At 45.9% G+C, this 21,185-nt stretch overlaps 1 protein-coding gene across 1 annotated transcript in view; it reads left to right on the forward strand.

The window, feature by feature from the left end:
- GAP43 (growth associated protein 43) overlaps positions 1-19,265 on the forward strand; it is a 66,783-nt gene extending 47,518 nt beyond the window's left edge. Inside the window, exon 3 of the mRNA XM_051623593.1 lies at positions 13,288-19,265. Within this exon, the coding sequence (XP_051479553.1) occupies positions 13,288-13,376 (89 nt within the window). The 3' untranslated portion in view covers positions 13,377-19,265. The remainder of the gene's footprint in view (positions 1-13,287) is intronic.
- The last annotated feature ends 1,920 nt before the right edge of the window (positions 19,266-21,185 follow it).

Here is a 21,185-nt window from a genome sequence, read left to right on the forward strand (position 1 = left end):
AGGGAACAAGGAGAAAATTCCAGCTGTTCCTAGCTGATGTAGCATGCAACTAATTCTCATCCTTGTTTCTAGCAAAACACATACATGTTTCTTTTACCAAACAGAGCAGTAAAGCCTAGTTGCAGTTCAAATCACTTCCATGCAGGGCTTCTAAGTCCTGCTGGGCTGGAATTTTTTTATGAAACTTTTTTTTTTTTTCATTAAAGAGCCCTTTAATTTGTTGAAACTAAACATAATGTACCAGTAATGATGGTAGTAGTAAGAGAAATCTTTGCCTGCTTTTAGAGTAGCTATCATGTGAGAGTCAGGTACTCCGTGAATGGGACAGAAGACGAGCCCATGCCCTATCCCAGCAAGCTGAAATCCAGTGAGCTTTGCAAGCAAACCACTGGGCTGCTGGATGAAGTTTCCCCTGATTCCTCCTGCTGGAGCTGTTCCACTTCACATAAATTATTTATTATTTGCTGGAGCCAGGATGTGGAGTTTGGTCACCCCCATTCCAGATGAGTGCCCTCACCACCAGTCTACAGAGTCAATGTTTTCCTCTGGCCTGATGAATATTTAATGATTCATGGAAGTGGAACAGCTCCAGCAGGAGAGGAAGAGTAAGAAAGACATGTTCATTCATGTGGATATCTCATGGTATTGCTCTGTGACCATCAGGCAAGACCCAAGCTGAGGACCTTTACAGCAAATAAATAATACAACCAGAGGGTCAGGGGAGACAACATGAGCACAGAAAAGTGGGGTGCCACTTCATATGCATCAGTGCAATTTCAGAGCAGCTTAAGCCTGGTGGATTCATGCCTCAGATAAGGCCGTTTTCTGCAACATCTGTTGTCAAAATGATGGTGCCCAAGTCAAAAGTATGGACTGCTCCAACTTGACCAAAAACTTTAAAACCCTGGTAACTTATAGTCTCTGTGGACCTGTGCACAGCTGGGCTTCATGGCAGGCTTTGGCTATGCATGAGATAGTGGAGAAGCAGCTACTGCTTGGCCCCACAGCTGAGGCAGGGCCACCTCAGGCTCGAAGTGTTAGCAAGGGGATAGCCACAGCAGTGCTGAAATATCCTTTGATGAGGGAGAGAAGCCTTATCCCTCTAGGCTAGCTCAGCAATGGGCTGTCTTAACACCCCATAGGGGTATTGTCCACTATAGGGGGGAGTACTGAGGAGCTTTGACTTTGCATTGACAGCCTGGATATCCCTGCTGCTCTGGGATGGTAGGGGATGCAACCTGACCTCATACCGCCATGGCACAGCTGGCTGTGCGTGGAGCATAGGGCTGCCCCACTGTGCCCCTACAGGGTCTCCCAAGCATTAGCAGCTGCCTCACCAGGTTCCCTCATGTCAAGGCTGAATTCATTACCCACCTGACTGAATTGTTAATGTGAAAAGCTAATTAAGCTAAGATGGTTGCTGTGGGACAGCTGCACTGGTTTGCTTGGTGCAGTGCTCAGAAAGTTTCATGTCTGGAAAGTCCCACCCAAACTGGGAGAAGGTTGTTTGTTTAAAACAAAACAAAACAAACCCTACCAAAACCAAACAAATGACAACACCCCCCCCCACCCCTCCAAACAATCAAACAAAAGCCCACTCAGATTTGAATTAAAATCAGAATTACCGATGCTATCTGCTGCCTCCTTCACAAGGCAGACTGCCCCTGGCAACATGAAAGGTTTTCCAGGCAGCTTCTTTCCTGCTGTGCTCGCCTCTGAAAATGGCCAGTGCCAGGTGCAGAACTGCCCTGTGCCCTCCTTCCCCTGAGGGCTGAGCACTTACTGGGCAAGCATCACCACACCTCTGGTCTCAGAGGTTTCTTGGGGCAGAAGAGGTGACTCTGCAGTCCGACCTCCCACCTTAAGTCAAGCTGTGGCTTTTCACCTCACAGCCCTTCGGCTTTCTCATGGGCAGCCAAGGAATGAGAGGACAGATTGAAGGGGATTTGGCCTTTGCAGTATGAGCTGGAGAAGGTGTCCAGTTGCCCACTCGGTTTTGCAGGATGGATGCTGTGACCCCTTGGTCTTCCCATCCCTGGAAGGCTGTGACTAAGCAGTCCCAGCCAGGGGATTTTGGGCAGATGGTTCCTCTGCACCAGCAACACTACTCTGTATTGTCCCAAAATGGGAATTTCCCCACTAGTGCTCATTGTTCAAAGTACCTCTTCCTATGTCCAGGTTGTCATAATGTGTGTGATGGCCTCTTCCTGTTGAAATTAAAAGCGAAGGCTCCCAGGAGACTCAGTGGGTGCAGCATTAATCCTGAACTGCCTCCTAGAGAGTAGTATCTGTGTTTCAATGCCCATTCTGCACAAAATACATTGGGATCCTATGTGTGTGTACACCAGCTGTGAGTATGGGAAATACGAGTAATACCTTTGATGCAAAGAGCTGGTGTTGTTGATTGCTGCTGGGGACAGTTGTCAACAAGATGGCTGTGGAAGGCCTGACAACAGGCACTTAATTTATTGTAGCATCCAATTTGCAGAGCTTTGGTGTATGATGATGGACAGAAACAAACGAGTGAATTCTAAACAAAATTTCTCTTTTGTTTAAACACAAAATGGGAGGATGGCAAAGGGAAGAAAAAGAGACATTTTATATCCTCTCCTTGATTGTAATTCTCTGCCTTCAGCTAGATCAATATCAGTTCTGCTGGAGATGAAGGCTGCCTCTGGTTTCCATGGCAATCTGGTTGTTGGAGGCTTGCAGGCTCCATGAATCCCCAATTTATCAGCCTTCTAGGCTTTAATAATGGAGACCAGCAGTCAGGCAGCTTATGAATGGCACATGTCTTTTGGGCTGGGGGAAGGGAGGCGGGAGCATGTTTCGTAGTAAGAGCTGCAGCAATTTGTTTTCCTGCCACTGACAGCTGAAGGGGAGAGGACTACAAGGGGAGGAGTGATGCATTAATTCTAGATGCACTGAAGGAATTTCTAGATATTTTTGCTGCAATTATGGAATATTTCCTCCTCTGTCTTCTTTTCCCTGGCCAACTTTGCCTGGGTTGGGGAGGAGAGCAGCCTCACAGTCTGTCCTGTGTCATGAGGTGGAAGCTGTAGAAGAATCCAGAGGCCCTAGCACTCTGCACATTTCCTTCCTCTCCTTAACCCTCTGTATTTCAGGAGCAGCAGTGCATGAATGCCAGCAGTCTGCCACAGTTTTAGCTTCAGTTTTAGGTTCAGTTTTATCCCCCTACTGATCCTACCACAGTTGCCAGGCTGATCAGTGGAGCTGTAAGATGGGCAGACCTCTGAGGATCTGATCTGTCTATCAGACTTCTGTCACTTGCTGTGCTGTTCTCTGTGCATCTGTCAGGCCTCTCCAAGCCCAAACCTCCATCCCCAAAGTGCTGTAAGCTTCACTCCCTGAATTAATTACTTTGCTAGAAATGTCCTAGCTGTACAGGAATCACTATCAGTCACTTCAGTTAGGCTGCATTTTGATCACTTGGCCAGAATCTACTCAGAGTATTTCCATTCTTAACTTTCTTCTTATTTATCTGGCATGATCTCATAGGGCATCCACCCTAGAAAGGCTAAAGAATAAATGGATATGCCTTATCAAGACCTTGTTCTTCTGTCCCCTTATATTCCATCTGTTTCTAAGCCATTCTCCAGAACTTAACCAGGCTGGGGGGAAATGATAGGTGAAACAAAAGAAGACCATTGCATGAGATAGAGACATCTTGTTTTCCAATGTGTATGCAAAGAGCAGCTGCCAACTGTTACACTCTACATCTGGAAACAAATAAACCCCGCTGTATTCAAGCTCTTTGAATCACATGGTATTTAAGGAATTTTAAAGCCTTTCTGGTCTGCAGGACCTGTGTGATATCAACAAGGGTGAGTAAGAAGAGTAAAAAACAACTTGTGGGTTATTTCTTCATAGGTTTTCCTCAGGTGAAGTAATGAATGCCTTTCTTCTACCTGGCTTCCTGTGATGGTTGAGGTGGAGGAATACTGCTAAGATGATTGCTGCATCCACAGTTTTGGCCTGAGCTTAGGACTTTGTGGAATATGAGAAATCACGAGACCAAGGCATCACACCTATGAAAGTGCTGCTGTGTACAGAGTGGCTGGTTGAGATGCTGGAATGAAAAGCCAAAACAACTCAGCCTTTTAGGTACACCACAGACTTTCATGTGACCATAGTCCAGTTCTTCATGCTTTACTCACTTTAAAATGCCTATAAAAGCCTTTGATTTCTTCACTGGAATGCCACAAGGATAAAATACCTCCATGATTGTGAGTTGGGCGCTGGTTGTGGTGACAAACACCAAGTAAATACTTACATTGCTGGCCACCTGTAGCAATTTGGGATGGTCACAATGGAGACAGCTTTTGATGTTCATAAAGTCTGGGTTCACCATAAATGTATGATCTGGATATTATATCCTCTTTTATCTTCCATATCCAGTACAATCTGGATATTGTGTTGTACTACCTTGCTGGAAATTCAGGCCATGGATAATGAAGAACTGTGGTCTGAATGTCCAGAGAGGCATCTTTGACTCTAGCTCATCCTTTATGGAGAGATGGAGAGGCTGGTAGCTTGGGAACTCCCTGGAAGGGAGCCTTTCTTCTCCAGCAGGGCAGCTGAGCAACTGATTGGGAATCAGATTAGCTCTGACCCCAGCTGATGGCAGGGGACACCCTGTGCACGTCACTTCTTATTTCTCCACTTCAGGTTCCCTGGCTGTAATGACCATGGAGCCTTGGCAGAAGTCTGTTGAGGTCAGCACTTTTGATGCTCTTTGGCAGGCCACTCAATACCAGTGCAAAACATCTCCCTCCAAGGCACCCTCATCCCAAAAGGAATCTTTTACCTCCCCTTCTGCCACTGTACTACACAGCCTCCCACTTGCCCACCACTTTCTGGTGCAACAAAGCATCCCCACAGAAGCACCATGACAGATAACACTGCTGCCAGGTGGAAGCACTCTGTCCTCCCTGGATCTTGTAGCAGTGGTGGTGACCAAGAGAAAGGCATTGTTAAAGAATATCTCACTGGCTGAAAACCTAACTTCTTCCAACTCTAGGTGGATTGCAATTGCCCAGTTATAGGTACCGTACACAGGAAATTTGGGCCAAAAGTGCTGGTAATGGGCAGGAAGAAATGACCAGGCAGCCGTAGGCATATAATTTGTCTCAGCCCTCAGGCCTGTCTGCATCCATGGGTGTGGGAAAGAAATGGCAGTGGAAGAAAGAAGAGCTGCTTCTTTCCCATTCTTCAGGAAGCAAAAATATTTGCAAATGTAGCTGTAACAGGGTTAGCACCTCACATTCACAAGAAACATCCTCCCTTTTCTCTCTCCACCCTCTTCCTCCACCAGTCCCATTTCTCCAGAGACCTCACTGCTCCCTCCAGTCAGCCAAAGTTGGGGAGTTTCCATGGCAACCTGGCAGCTGGTGTCTAGACACTGTGAAAGATGCTTGCAATGGAGTTGTGAGCCTGACTCCCCTCGGCACCCCCTCCCCACCACCACGCACCCTGAGCTTCTCTCCCATGACTCCCTCCCTTTCCAGCTACTGCACACACAGATGACAATGCATGGTGGAATGTTCATGGTGGTGCTGGGGGAAGAAAGGTGTGAGGCAAGAGGAGAAGGAGAGGAAATCCCTAAGCCACCGGCTCTTCAGCCTGACAAAGCGCAAAGGCAGCTGGGGCGACAGAACTGGGGCTGGCTGTACTTTGAGGATTTAGCAGGATCAGAAGAGGCAGCCATCCAAGCTTGGGCCGAAGTCATCAGCCATAGGACTGGCAGAAGTTGTTTTTTTCTCTCTGCTAGAGCAACTGAGGTTGGCATACATGGTACTGAAACAAAAAGAAGGCAGTCCATGAGTAAGAGGCCCAAACTATCATGTATTGTGGCTATATTCACATTTTTGTTTTAGCCTTAACAGGCTTCTTTGCCTGCTTCTTTCCAGTAGTTACTGGGCAACTTCCCTGGACCTTCTGCCTGCTGCTTGCAGAGGTAACATCCCTCCCCAACCTTATTGCAGGGTTTTCCAAGGGTATGCAGACCTCACAGGTGCCATGTGCCCACCAGGACTGACAGAGCTCACAGGAACCAGGTGGTACCCTTGGTACCTGTGTAGCCTCTGTCTGTAGCAAGTGAGGGATTCACCAGGTGTTTTGGAGAAATCATGCAAGTCAGTCCCCCAGACCAGACACAGCCACTCACCTGAAATATCCAATTTCTTCATTTCTCAGTGTTTTGCTGGGCCAGGATTAGTCTGCCAGTTTTCAGAAGCAGCGAGTAGGGAGGGCACAGGGTTTTAGCACTGCATGTGATACATACAGTTTGACTGCAATGGGCTAACTTGGATGGGGATGAGAACTGTATAAGCAACAGCTCTGAACCTGAAGTGCATCTCATTTCAGCACCCTCAGACCTACCATCTTCTGCCTGGAATTGGCTTCTGGCTGGCTAGAAGGACAGATGGATTGGGACAGATGAATCAAGCTGTGAAGCCTGGATCCAAATCTGGATCCAAATGTCATTAAAACTAGGAGAGGCTCAGATCAGGGATTTTTAAATGGGTCCTTACAGTGCTCTTTACTCTCCAAAAAAATTGTCTAAAACCAGTCATCTCTGGGGCAAATGAGGTCTGCTTATAACATGGCAGGAAAACCCAGATTAAAATTTGGGAGCAAAGAGGAGACCAGACACGGCACAGGTTTTCAGTTTCATCTCTGACCAAGCTGCAATTGGCAGAGGACAGAGAGAAGGAGTGAGCATCACAAATGCTAAGAAAGAGCAGCAGCTGAGTAGATCTGGGCAACACTTTAGCATGAAGGCATGAGAGAGTTCTAGCTGCACAATCAGTATCAGCAATAATTATGCAAACAGTGGGAAAGCAGGAAAAGCAAAATCCCGACATCTGTAGTAGAACCCCAGAGTGTTTCTGCAATTTCTCTTCTCGTGGCGACAGCTGTGGTAATTTAAAGATCTGCAGTGGAACAGAGACAAAAAGGAAAACAAAACCCAAGCCACCAGCCACAAAAGAAATGATCAGCAGAGAGGTTGCTGCTACTATGGTCATAAGCTGATGTCTGCTCTGATTTAATTAATCTTGGCAAGTCAGATGGGAGCTGGGCAGGTCCCAAGAGACAGTGTTTTACCCGGAAATCCACTCAACCTAATTTCACTAATGTAGGGCAGTGGAGAGACTTGGAGAAGAGCCTGCACGCTCAGCCATTAGAGCACAGTGTAGGCTAAGGCAGCTGGAATTGCTGCTTGCGTGCCTGCTTCAGCTTTACAGCAACCAGAGCTGCATATATTTAAGGCTTTTGCTCCAAAGCAGGACTCACAGACCTGACTCTCACCCTTTCCAGAAAATAAATGGAGTGCTGAGGGGCAGGAACTCTCTAAGACCCTATTTCAGCAAAGTCCTGTAGTTCACCTCCATATTCTTTCTCTTCCATAGGCAAGGCAGTTCTCTAGCAGGTACCTGCTGGAGCTGTAGGTGTGAAGCGTGTCCCTGACACAGGCCCTTCAGCTGGGAAGCAAACACACTTCAGCCTCTCCCACCATGCAGCTCTGTCGCTTTAGCAATTCTGTAGTCACAGCTTAAGGTTGCTCTGAGGCTCCCCAGAAGGTTTCTCAACTTGGCTGCCCCATCCAGAATTCTAGTGAGGTGAGATTGGTGGCAGCTCAGCTCACAGATGTCTGTCTCTTTGGCAAAATTATCCTATGCTATAGAATGATTTAGATTGCAGCATAGATTTCAAAAGACTGAAGCAAAAGGCAAAGCTGCAAAACAAACAAATATCAAAGCTGCGTCTGGGAAGGACCACAGGATTGAAATAACCAGGAACAGTACAAAGTGGTGACTGATACACATTAAAACAACCGTGAGGGTGATGACTGAAAGCACAAACTATGTGGGTTTTGTTGCTGGTCTTGTTAGGGGGCTTTTATCCTTCAGGACAGATTTTTGCTTTGTATTACAGCTCAGCATCCCCTCAGGTTCTGTTTCTTCCATGCATGCACAGGTTGTGATCTTATTTTGTGAGTCTGGGCCCTTCTTTATGCTCTGTGGCTGGAATGCTCTAGAACAAATGTGGATGTCTCCACCTCAACTTGCTAAAGATATAGGTGTTCCCAGGTTGCAACTCCTCTTGCCCTAAAGTAGGCATCTGAATAGGTCAGGTAAGTAGAGTCCTAGACATATCTAATTTGTTTCCACTAATTAGAAAGGAAGCAGAGAGTGAGCTGGAGATGTTTCTAAGTGCCTGAAGGCAGGCAAGATGTCCATGCATGCTCACTTCAGCTTTCCCATTTCATGATCTTCATGTGCATCTCGATGCTGTCCTAGTCCAAGTCCATCTTAATAAACTCACTGCCTCCTGCTTGTTCTCTTCTTTGCAAGTGGACACAAGGGACTCTGATGATACTGCAGCAGATCTCACAGTGCTGGCATGTTCAGAAAGAAGGCAGCTTTAGACAAGTGGAAATTTGGCTACCCAGGATGAAATGCTTTTGTTCCTCAAGCAAGGAATTTGCCTAAATTCTTGCCTGCTCTTTAGTCACCTTTTACACATATTCCAACAAAGTGAAAAGTGAATGTAAAATGCCAAGGTTATGCAGTTCTGCCTGTATAACTACATCCGTCCACTACAGACCAACAGGTGCAACAGCCCAGAGTTCAAGGAAGTTGGAAATCAAGACTAGTATTGGGTAAAAAGCAATATAAGAAATACCCTTTCTGTTGTGTGGAATCCCAATGATAGCTATCTACTGATCTCCTCAGAGATACCTTGCCTTTCTTTGCTGGGAAACTGAAAATTGGGCTGGAAAAAACCCCAGAGAACATATTGCAGAAATAGCCTGTATCAAACAAACTGGTGAGGGGTGAGTGAGATCCACCATCTCACCTCTCCTTGTGAATCAGAAACTGCTGTTAACTGGCCCTGGGGTCAGTACAGTTGTGCTGCCTTGCTCCCATTCCTCAGAGAGAATGCTCTACTTTCCACTGCTGTGGTTTAACAGTGCTACAGCTTGAACTTTATTTTTTGTGCTGAATTGTGATATTATTTATGTGATTCTGTGATTACTTCTTGCTAAAGTTCATTACTGTAAAATAACACCAGGTAACTACTTTTCCCTCATCCCCAAGATCACTGAAATGCTGCTAAAGCTGCTAGGAGATAAGACTTAACTTAGCAGGGTGTAACAGCACATAAAATATTTCCCTTTACTGCTTCAACACCCTGCAAGCAAACAGGGGGAGAGGGGCTGGCTGAATTTTCTGTGATAATTCCTATTCAAATTGATAGACTTCATGTTCATACCTGCGACATCCACAGTCATGAAAATTTGCTCTATGTTGCCATGTATCCATGGTTTGTATGGTTCTTCTCTGCTGACTTGATTGTGTAGTGAAGTGACTTTAAATCCCTTCTGCTGCTCCATGACCTCAGAGTCAGACCAGGCTATTTCAGCCATGGCAGAAATCAGTGCAGTCTCTGGGCTGCTTCAGTCATCTGCCTACCACTAACTGCTCCCTAGAGAAGAAGCAACAGGGCAGTGAGGCACCCCTGTGCAATTCCTCTACCAACCAGGGATCTCTAGGAACCATGGGCATCCCCTGAAATTAGATTTGCTACTGTGGTGAGCCAACAGGGAACAAAAAATAGCAGCAAATTGTGTTTCAACCTGTCTTTTTATCCTAAGTGCAAGAATGGCACAGGTAACATTGTGAACTACCCCATGTCACTGAGGTTGCCAGCTCCCCCACTCTGAGTGCAACCAGATTCTCTGCCCATCTTGGTAGGACAACTGTCCACTGTAGGAGTTGGACCCCACTTTCAGCTGCTGATGTAACGGGGGCATCTGTGCCACTTAGCAGTTTGTATGTCTTGGCTGAGGCACTCAGTACCACAGCAGGTACACTGGACCTCCCGGTGTCTATCCCTGAGCTTGCTGCATTACAGGCCCTTCTGTTGTGTTGTCCTGAGGAGGCTGTGGGGACTGCCAGCAAAAATCTGTGCATATTTTCAGTAGGAAGACACAGAAAGTTTTAAACATAATGAAATTCAGTGTCAGGGCTTGTGTGCCTGAAGCCACATTGCCTGTACTTTGTTGCTCTTTCATTCATCTTGCACTCACATGCAGAAAAAACAGAAACTTTGTCTTACTAGGATCTATCGGAGCCTTATAGCAAAGCATGTTTGTTTCTGGCTGTCACCATTTGACTCAGGTTTGACAATGATGCTCTCGATCCCCTCCCCCTCTCACCCAGGTAGGGAAGGAGAGAGAGAAAAAGAGAGACTTGGCTGGATTGAAAACTAAACTACACAGCTTTAATTAAACACTAATGATATAAGAAAATATATACAATTATATACAGATATATTCAGGTATGTACCCCTATTGCCTCCCCCCACCCCCAGCAACTCCCACAGCACTCTCCTGAGCTGTGAACAGTCCCAAAACATCCCGGAGCTGCTGCTGGAGAAAGCACAGAGTGATGAGGGTCAGGAGAGCTCGAGCCTGGGGGTTGACGGTGCTGGATGAAATGAGTCCTCCCCGGATGCCAGCCATGGATGGAAGAGAAGGGAAGAAGCAGCAGGAAGGAAGTTGTCTTCTGTGATCTCTGACCTTCCTCTGAGCTTATGTAGATACATGGAATGGAATATCTCTGGCCAGTTTTGCTGTCTGTCTAACTCAGCCTCCTACGGGGGGGTCATAGATCTCCCCGTAGTGTCTGAACCAGCAGAGTAAAGGTGTGACCTTGAAGACCCAGCAGTTAGAGAAACATTCCACCATTATCAGTCTTAGTTGGAACACTCTGCTACTAGTTAAAAGAAAGCTTACTGAAGGAAAAAAAATATCAGTAAAAGGAAAATTGGCTTCTTCCTGGCTCAAACCAGGACACTGGCAAATAGTAGTTTTTTGGTTCATATTTAGGGGTAGATGATCATGCATTGCAATTCTACTCTCAGCTCCATAATTCAAAGTGTCTGCTGCTATGAATGCCTTGGAGAAAAGGAGGACTAAAAGGACTCCCTTCCCCACTGGGTTGTGATCAAGTCATTCAGGAAAAATAACAAAACTAGGGCAATTTGGCCTGCTTTGCCTTGCAACAATACCTGCATCCTCTTTCCATCAGTAGTCTATTTTGTCTTTGGTTCATGATTGTAATTGTACCCTAAATAGGAGGAATCCCTGAGTAGCATTCTATTTAGCTGTTCAGTATTAAGGGAAAGAAAGTCCACAGGTGCTTTTTGCTAACAGGGGGCTTGCAGGTGCAGGGGCTTAGGCCAGGAGGATGTTCCCATAAACTTTTTCCTTTTGGAAAACCAACAGAGTTTACTAACACAGTAAGTTTTTGAAGGTCCAGAAGCAGAGCCTTTAGTGAGGATTATTCAAGATAGGCAGTTACACACATCTTAAAAGTGATCTGTATGGAAGTGGTGCCTAAGAATGTATTTAAAACCTAGCCTAAAAAGCCAAGGGGAAAAGGGAAGCCTGAATGCAGCACTTACTGCCAGCATTTTAACCAAATACAAGTCTGCCATCTGATGGCATCAAACGGACAAGGCCAAAATGCATAAGTGGTGTCAGTAAGGAAAGTTTCACATCCCAATTAGCATTCTCACTAATTTGAAGCATAGGTGCGAGGATGCTAATCCTCACAAACTAATCATTGGCACGTGATCATCTGTATTATTAAGATGATAAAATGGGCCATGGTGTGATTTTTGAATACACCAACTAGCTTTTCCCTAGATACCTCCTAGATACAGCCACCGTGTTCTGGAAAGTAGGAGAGTTTGGCCATACACACCAGCATACACACTATACACGAGCTGTGTTGTACCAGCTGGTCTCAGGGCCACAAAGCAGTCCCTGGCACATTTTATTTGCTGGTATAACATCATCTGATAGCCCATCAAAGAAGCCAGGAACTGTCCAGGGACCCCACAGTCCTCTCAGAATGACCATGAAAGATACAGTGATGCTACAAAGGTATTTTGATTGCCAGCACTGAGGTATGTGACATACTGATCTTGTGGTCCCACACCACCCAGGCTTTCTGCACTTGTTTCTTTTCCCTGTTCTTTATCCCAAGTCTGGAGTGATGCTGCTTGCTTGGCCTTTCCACAGTTGTTGAGTAAGTGTAAATAGGAAGGGTGTCAATGAGGAATGGAGAGAGACAGGGATGAAGCACACCAGCCACTACCGTGCACTAAGACCCTTGTACGTTACTCCGCCTTACAGCTCTGTAGCCCTCGGTCAACCATCATCTTCTTCTGTAAAAAAGCAATCCACACAGTGCATAGGCCTCAGAGGGATTTCTGAAAGAGACTCAGGAACATGACCCTAATCTAAAGATTATGGGATCTAGTCACCAGGCACTAGGAGACAATTAAATCTGTCCTGTTACAATAAAGGGGACATGATGTCTCGAACTGGATCAACCCCAGCAGTAAGATCACTCCAGCTTGAGAGGCACTCCTTTTGTTTGCCTTGTCCATCTTGGGTGCCTCTGCCTTCCTCTCAGTTATTATCCCCTGTCTAGTTTGCTGTTCTGGGATTGCTCCTAGCATTCATTTTAGCTTCTCGTGTGAATGGTGTGCCAGAACAAGGTGTCTAATTGCCAGGCAGACCCAGCCTCCAGTTGCACTCATTGCATCCTGCCGGGGCAGCTCTGCCTTTGAGAGGAGAGCCTAGAGAACTGTTGAGACATGACAGCCTCCAGGATGAATGCTCCTGTTCTTGAAGGCTGGAGACGTTTCTTTAGATCTCTCTGTTCAATGTAAGGGAGGCCTGAATTACAGGTTACAATTTTTTTTCCTCTGGGTCTTGCAGGCTTCAAGTGTGTGTAGAGTTTTCTCTTCATGACCTCTTTAAGTCTTGGCTGGGAGGATCCATAGCAGTAATTAGGGGGTAACAGTTCAACAGTGGTTGGCGCAGTCAGCAGGTTTGGGAAAAGGGTGTGTGATCTAGCTGGTAAGCCAAGAGCCTAATCAATACAGCTGATAGAATGAATAGTGGTTGCCTGCCATATCAGCAGTGAGCTAGGCAGCTCTTTCCAGCTGCACATGTTTTCTGGTGTGGCTAGAGGTGTTTTGTGAGAGCTACACACTTGTCTCTTGGGCTGAACCTTGATGTGTTCCTCCCATGCTGCAGAAATGCCAGGGACTTTGAGACCTGGGTCACTCTGGGGAGAGAGAAGCCTGAAGCCATGCAGTCCATTATGCGATGACTGTGTGCATGTGCAGGATGCTCTAGATCATAGCTGACTAACCCTGGACCCTTTCTTTCCCCACTAGATGCTGTAGAAGAAACCAAACCTACTGAAAGTGCCCAGCAGGAAGAGGTGAAAGAAGAAGAGAGCAAGGCGGACCAAGAAAATGCCTGAACATTAAGAAATGACTCCCCATTGCCCCTCCCTCCCTCCCCCTATCCTCTATCCTTCCTTCCCACCCCAATCTCAATCTCCCCCCTTCCTGCTCACATCTGTGAGCCTGTCCATCCCTCTCCCATTCCCACTTAAACCCTTTTTCTCTCTGTGTGGCAAACATTTAAAGAAAAAAAAAAGCAAAAAAAAAAAAAAAAAAGCAGGAAAAATCCCAGTCAAACAGTGTGGCTTAAACATTTCTTTGTTTCTTGGTGTTGTTATGGCAAGTTTTTGGTAATGATGATCCAATCATTTTGGGAAAATTCTTGCACTGTATCAGAGTTCTTTGACCTGGCGCGTACGTGTGTCTGTCTGCCCACTGCGAGCGCGCGCGCTCTCTCTCTCTCTCTCTCTCTCCTCTCTCTCTTCTCCAAGTGTGTGTGTGTGCAATGTTACGTTCACCTGAGGAGTCCAGACTTACCGAGTGAGTTAAAACAAAAGAGGGGGGGAAAAAAAATTAAGTACTTTTCTTCCTTTTTCAATGTGATGGAATGAACGAATGCAACGAAAAAGAAAAAAAGGAAAAAAAAAAAAGAAGAAAAAAAGACCAAAACCAACAAACGAGTGAAAAATAATACTAAACCCCAGTTTGTTTTCAGAACTAAAATAACAACAACAACAAAAATGTGCCAATTAGCATAATGCTTGGCTCCAGGCTCCTTTTTCAAACTGAACAATAATTATAATAAATGAGAACAATGATCATTAATACCACCGTGTCGCATTTTTATGCTGCTGTACATCCTACTGGCCCGTGGTCTTTGGCAGGCCACTACTTTTGTGGCCCTGCTGTGCTCCTCAGCCACTGGTCAGTGACCAACTGCTCTCCCTGGCACTGCTGAGGGGATTTTTGAAGGAAGCAGGCTTGGATTTTGAGTGAGGTGTTAGCACTGACTAACATAAATAAGGAAAGTATTAAATCAGTTTTAGGAAAGAACAAAATAAGTGGCCCTCTAGGAGACCTCTAAGCCCTGCATTGGAGCACGTATGGTGACCCTGGAGGGATGAGCCAGCAGAGGGACCAACTTTGGTCCATGCTGAAGGTCTGGCCACTGCCAAGGGGTACACCAAGGGCTGTGAGGCGACAGAGTCCCGGGGCCTGAGCTCCACCTGGCAGCAAGGTGATGCTCACTGCATCGGGCTGGAGTTGGAGAAGTCATTGAGTAGCATAGTATGGCCCTCCAAAAATATTCTGTTTGGCAAAATAAATTGGCCCAGTGCATTGAATAAACAGGCACATGCAAATGACAAGGTCTGGTGGTGTAAGAGCCAGTCAATGCACTTTGAGAAATCCCTCATTCCTTCTCCCTGGTGAAACCTGTAATGATTCACCCAGCTCTAAGGAGGGCCAAGGCTTTTAGCTGTTGTTTATGGCCTCCCCCAGCAGAGCACCACTTCACCATCTCCACCACTGCTTTTCACAGGGTGTGGGATGTTCCCTGGTGCACCCCACCCACATGCCCGCTAGACCCAGCCTGTCCCGCTGGGGTACAGACAGACACCCAGCCTGAGCCTGAACAGCCACTGTGAGCTGCTGCTCTGTTTATGAGCTGTGAGAGCCAACACTTAGAATGAATTCAGCAATAACTGGGCTTTCATAAAAGCCCAGCTATTGCTCTTTCATTGCCCTGATTATTATCATGTGCTTTCCTGGTTGCGTTGGCCAGTGAACCCTGTAGGATTGCCCGACGATGCTGCAGGGCCACAATTAAATTGGCCTCATTGAAGTAGCATCAAAAAGATGGGTCTGTGGATGGCCTCCATGTCCCTTGGTGGCTGATGCTTGGAGTGGCAACCCAAGCACCTTCAGAGGGCTGAGTGGCCCTCCCTGCCCTACTCCTTTGTTCTTCTCCATCTCTTTGTTGGAAATAGGGAGAAAAGATAAACAGTGTCTCCTCTGTGATGATTGGTTTGAACGTAGACCGCTCACTGAAAGTGCCATCAAAACGCATCAGGATTCATTTCCATGTCCTTCCTGGAATTGTGTAGAAATAAGAGAGAGAGAGAGAGACTGGGAGGATTTTTTTAAAAGAGAGGGAAAGAGAGAGTGGGAGAAAGACTGGACAGAGATTTTTAAAAACAGGGAATAGAGAGAGGAAGGGGAAGATTTTCGAGTGGATAGATGGGATGATAGGGAGAGAGAGGGGAGTATAGCTAGAGTAAGAAAGATTAGAGTGAAAAAGATGAGAGAGAGACCGGAAGAAATTAGATCATATGGAGCAATAGATGATTGATAGAGATAGTGAAAAGTAGCTAGCAAAAGTAGATTAGACAGACTAAATAGAAAGATGGGCTGACTGACAGATAGGTATTGTGTCATACTTCATAAACGATATATATGCTAATATTCCCATGTCATGATGGGTGGTAAACCCTGAGACACCTTCCAGCCTGACCTCAACTCAGCAAATGTAGCGCAGACATCAGGCATTGCTTGGACCGTATGTCAGGTCTCACCACCTTGCCTGTTCCTGCTGTGGAAGAGGCAGGAGGGTGGATGGTCTTTGGGGAGGGAGAGCGCTCTGATGGGCACGGGGGGCTGAGGTGTGGGGAGGAGAGGCAGAGTATGTTTGCTGTTCGTAGCACACCAGGTGCCCAGCCCAGCTCGGACGTTGCAGATGCATTGTGTCTCTAGCACCAAGTTGAGAGAACTGAAGTTCAGCTCTTGGGATTTGTGGGAGAAGTGTTTGGGAGAAGGCAGGAAGGAGAGAGTACGGCTTTTGTTTAGCCTCATCTCCTGTCATGACCATTACAAGAGTTTTCTTAAGGACTGTCTTGCCTGTTTCTGCAAAGACCACGTGGTCTCTCTGCTATTCTGACTTCAGACCCCAAGCTTTTCATCTTGCCTCCTCTTTACTATTACTATTTTTAACTTTATAGGGAAAAGAAAATTGCCTCTCATGTCTTCCTGGACATAGGCCTTCCTCCCTCCTCAAAAAACAGAAACATTTTTCTCTCCCAAGGGATGTTTTATCTTTGTATTTTGCACGTTGCCTCTCACTTGGCTGATGGTTGAGGCATCACGTGTGTTTCGTCACCATTTGTAAGAACATACTTTGCCATGTTGCTTAGAGAACAAAGGGTTGGGTTTTGTACTTTGATTTTTTTCCCCTACAAAGAGAATGGGGTATGTGGTTACCAACTGCAAACCTAAATAGTTTAAATACTAATTCCTCTCCCTTGGTTCCAGTTTAAAATTAGCAGCTGTAACCAAGCTCCCCCCTGTCTTTCTTATTGTACTGTGTCCTGATCCTGCCAGAGAGTCAGGGCAAAGAGAGCGTGAGAGAGAGCACACAGACAAACCCTGCCTTGAGCAGGCAGTGGTTTAATGTGGAATACACAAGATTTGTATAGGAAGCTGGGCTGTCTTCAGGGTACAGGAAGAGAACAGAGAAAAACATTTGGATTTCCTTGAGCTGTCCCTTCAGCCAGATTTTAAAAGGCTAAAAGGAAACAGTATAAAGGATGGAGCATGGGATGGAAACTGGAAAGAGAACCAGGGTATTTGAGGAAAAATTTGACTAGCAGGATATCAAGTGAGCTGCAAGCAGCACAAGAGGCAGGAGGTCCCAGAAGAAAGGAGGGGAGCAAGGAGTATTCAGCAGAGTCATTGGAGCTTTTCTTCTACTCCTGATGCAACAACCAACAAGAATTCCCCAGGGAGTATATCCTAAAGGGGGCACAGCTCTATCTGGAGGTGTCTATGGTTGTTACTTTATGTATGGAGTGAGAAGGGCATGTCAGAGTGATTCTCACCAGGAATGTGGTGCCTGACTGCCTGACCTCACGTACAGTGGTGTGGAAATTCAGAGGGCAAGAGGGGCTTTTTCCATGCCTCTGTAGTAAGATCCCATGTGTACTGCATGCTCATACCAGCTGTAGGCCAGCTCTTAACATTTCACTTCATCTAGCTTAAGCCTTGGAAAAGTAGGAAAATCCCAAGTAACACCCCCAATCAATGTAGTAGATCATTCTCATTAATTTGGTCTGCTTTACAACACTTGTGGCATCCACAGACTGTCTGCATTGATAGCACATGCAAACCCACAATCCTTGCAATAGTTGCATCAGCCAGGAAGCTCCACCATAAGCCACATTCCAAAGGAAGAGGAAAGGCATCCTGCTGAGATCCCTTCAGACCAAGCGTTTTCCAACCCCAAACCCCAGTGCAGCCCCGTGAGAGGCTATGGTGACAATGTAAACACCATTGCTTGGAGAACACGTTACTCTAAATGAAAGAAATGGCCATGACTGGAGGAGAGGGGTTTAGAAAGAAAGTAAAGAAGAAAAAAAGAAAGAGGGAGTTCATACCAAACTTCCTATGGGAGTTATTTCTTTTTTTTTTTCTGCAGTCTCTGTATGGCAAACTAGCATGTGAGGCTTTTTGTACTGAAGGTCTGGTGTTTGTCATAGGTGTCTAGGGAAGGAAACTGAGTGGCTGTGGTTTGCCAAGGTGGAGAGAAGGGTCTGAATGAATTTTTTTGTGCCCTCTCTTGACTAACAGGGCCGTTCGGTGGTCACCTGCAGCTCAGCACTGTGGGAGGTTGTGGTGGGTGTCCTCTTCCAGGCCTGTGCTCAGATTTCCTGCTTTTCTGCATTGCCACATTAGCACTTTCACTGGATATTTAGAGCACCTCAGGACTGGTTCTCCTCTCGTTCACACCGGGATAACTCAGGAGTCACTCCACTGGAACCAGTGGTGTTAATCTGGTGTGAAAATAATACGAGAGGAGGATTCAACTCCTCGGGGGGGGATTTTCCAGGTCCCCGAGGGGGAAAAAGAAATCAATGGGAGTTACATGTCTAACTGCCACTTGTGCCTGTGAAAGTCTGCCCCTTATCTACCCATATGTATATAGGGTACAGTTTTCAGAATAACCTAAGTGACGTGGGCACTTGAGAGCAGACATTTCACTGGCTTTCAAAGAGACATAAGCTCCTAAGGCCCAGATGCTGCAGTATCTCCCAGCTCCTCTTTGCAGCGAATTTGGGGTTTGAGGTCTAAAATTCTCCAGTCGTTTTCCAAAAATGGATCTGACGATGGTGAGTCATTTAGGTGATCCTGAAAGCGCTACCCTCTATTCATTTTTCAGGGTGTTGATCTCAGGTCATGTGCGAGCCTGCATTCTTACCTACAATGCTTTATTACTACATTCCTCTGTTGAGCAATACTTGGAAGAAGAGGTGAAGGTCAAGATGTGCAGAACAGGCTAGTGACCCCAGTGGCTCACGTCTGGAGTGCCCAACTTGAGAGAAACCTCACTGGGGCCCAGTCCACAGGTCCCCCGTATACTCTGAACATCAAGATTAATGTATTACACACCCAGAACCACTGGTCACTTCCTAAACAAAAACCCCAGCCTGAGACCTAGCCTACTCTCACAAAAGAAAATACTAGGTAAACTTTTCATCCAGTAGCTTGGTTTTTCTGCTCATGCCTGTTCCCAATGAATGAATCACATCCCTGTGCACCATCTAAGCCCTATTTTGAGGAGTTACACTGGCATACAGCTGAAGTAACACAGTAGTAAATTGGGGCCTGAAGAAGGCGGCTACAGCCTAGAGAGTATCAAGAACTGTGAAGTGTCTGGAAGCTAATAAGAGCAGAACTTGACAATTAGAGCGGCCCATTTCCGATGCTCTTGTGTGAGGATCTGGAAAGAGTCTCTCACTCATTGTACTTGTGCATTATGAATGTGTCCATCTGCAGAGATCTAATGTACACATATGTCCTGAATATTGTCCTAAGGTTGCAAGCTTCAAAAATGAGCAGAAAACATTCCCGAGAAGTGAGAATAATACAGATGTCTGTATTTGAAAAATTGGTTCAAATAAAGTCTCTCACTTATAGATGTGTGTAGTTGTGTGCAATTATTTGCTCCTGGAATAGAAGTTTCTCCCTTGTGTAAGATTTCAATGCTTTTACGAAAAATCTCATTCCATTCTCCCTTGACCTTCTAAGTCAAGACCTATTACTGTGGAAGAAAATACTTTCTACTTTCAAGTCCTATATGACTGTAGAAAGAAATACTTTCTACTTATTCTGTCTGGGTGAAAAGCTAGGTTAAAATGAAAGGCCTGAAGGAAAAGGCCTGGTATGTTTTTCTGCTGTTAAATATCTATTGAGGCAGAAGAAACGGGCATGTTGCAAGATGTGGTCTCCTCATGCAAAAGGACTAGGTATTTATATAATAAGAAACAGGCATTGCCACTGATTCTCTTGACCCAGGAAAGGCTGGTGTGTGGCTGAAGCCAGGCTGGACAGCTGTGCTTCGACACCACGAATCTGCAAAATGCTTGTGGCAAAGTGCTTGACCTGGGATGTTCCAAGTAAGAAAATCTGCTTAGGTGTAGGAATGTTTATGTGGGTGACCATTCAGGAAGCAAAAGGGAGTTCAAAATGGAATATTTATATATATAATATATATATATAATTAGGCAAAGTTGTACGAGTATATCTAAAAGTATCAAATTCCTCCTTGGATTTAAAGCTTCAGTAGTTCACTGGGAAGCTCCAGAATTTTTTGAGATAGAAATATATATTTCAGCACCTAAGAAGTCCCATCAAGTTCTTTCCTTCAGTATCAAGTTTGTGCCAAGTGCAATGAAATACAAGGAGAGCAGCAATTGCTGCCCAAGCTGTGCTAGGCCGCTAACTTAATGTGGTTGGTGCCCTATCTTTCAGCAGGTCAACAGCAGATTTGAAATCAAGCATTTGTATCCCATCTATTCATCCCAGGAAGCTTTGCAATCGCTGTTTAGAAATACTTGTAACTCATTTCTGAAATACAGCAGCTGGCTTAGGAAGGGCCCAGGAAAATTTCTGATGAGACTCAAAGGAGTGGCCTGGGAAACAGAGCAGACCTTGGCACCTCACATGGGTTCTGGACAAAGTGCCAAATTATAAATGAAAATGACACAATTAGATGTCTGTATTCTTGCATGTAATCATCAGTTGCCCCGTGGCTTTCCAAAAAGGGCGTGGCCTTGATCTTGTGTGCAAACAAGTACTTAGCATTCAAAATCAAGTGGTTTCAATTAGGCATATCACTAGATTGCAGGGCTCAACCCTGGCAGATTTGCTTTGCTTCAGTGGGGCAAAATACCTGTAAAGGGGCAGCCAAGGACTTCCCTCTGAGTAAACGGTTGTCCTGGGGCCGAGAGGCTGTCTTGCACTCTTTTATCTTCTGCACAGCAGATGGGGGCGGGGGCAGGAGGCTGAATGGTTGTCTCAGTGTCAGTTGGAGCCCTCAGCCTAATGTTAATCTCCACCACAGACTTTCTAACCAGGCACACAAAGCTCATTGAGTGTGATTTCTGCGGCCAGGCTCTTGCCACTGTGAGCTGAAACTTTCTGCCTGAATTGTACAAAATGGTTGGTGACTCACCTTGGGTGTTCACCCCCCATTGTCTCCCTGCCCATGTGAACTCTCTCCAGATTGCTGCTTACACTCATGGACAGCCTTCCCTGAGCTTCTGTGAGACATGAGTGAGCAATGTGTTTCCCATTCCCTCGGTGGTCTCCCAGATGAGCCCACACTGGGTTGGGAGAGACCTCCTCTCCCTGGAGAAACCACAACAGGACCTTCAGGTTTTCCTGGTCTTTGACACCAACAACATTTTCACTGCAGACTTGCTGCCTTCATTGTTCTACTGAGGTCATGGGCAAAAGACCAGTGTTCCCTGTACTGCCGCTTGCATTTCTAAGGCTGCTATCCTTCACCCAGGAGCAGGAAGCACCCTGTAACAGTCTCCTAGTTTGCTGCACTT

Source organism: Apus apus, chromosome 1, assembly GCF_020740795.1.
Source record: "Apus apus isolate bApuApu2 chromosome 1, bApuApu2.pri.cur, whole genome shotgun sequence".
Classification (NCBI taxonomy): domain Eukaryota; kingdom Metazoa; phylum Chordata; class Aves; order Apodiformes; family Apodidae; genus Apus; species Apus apus.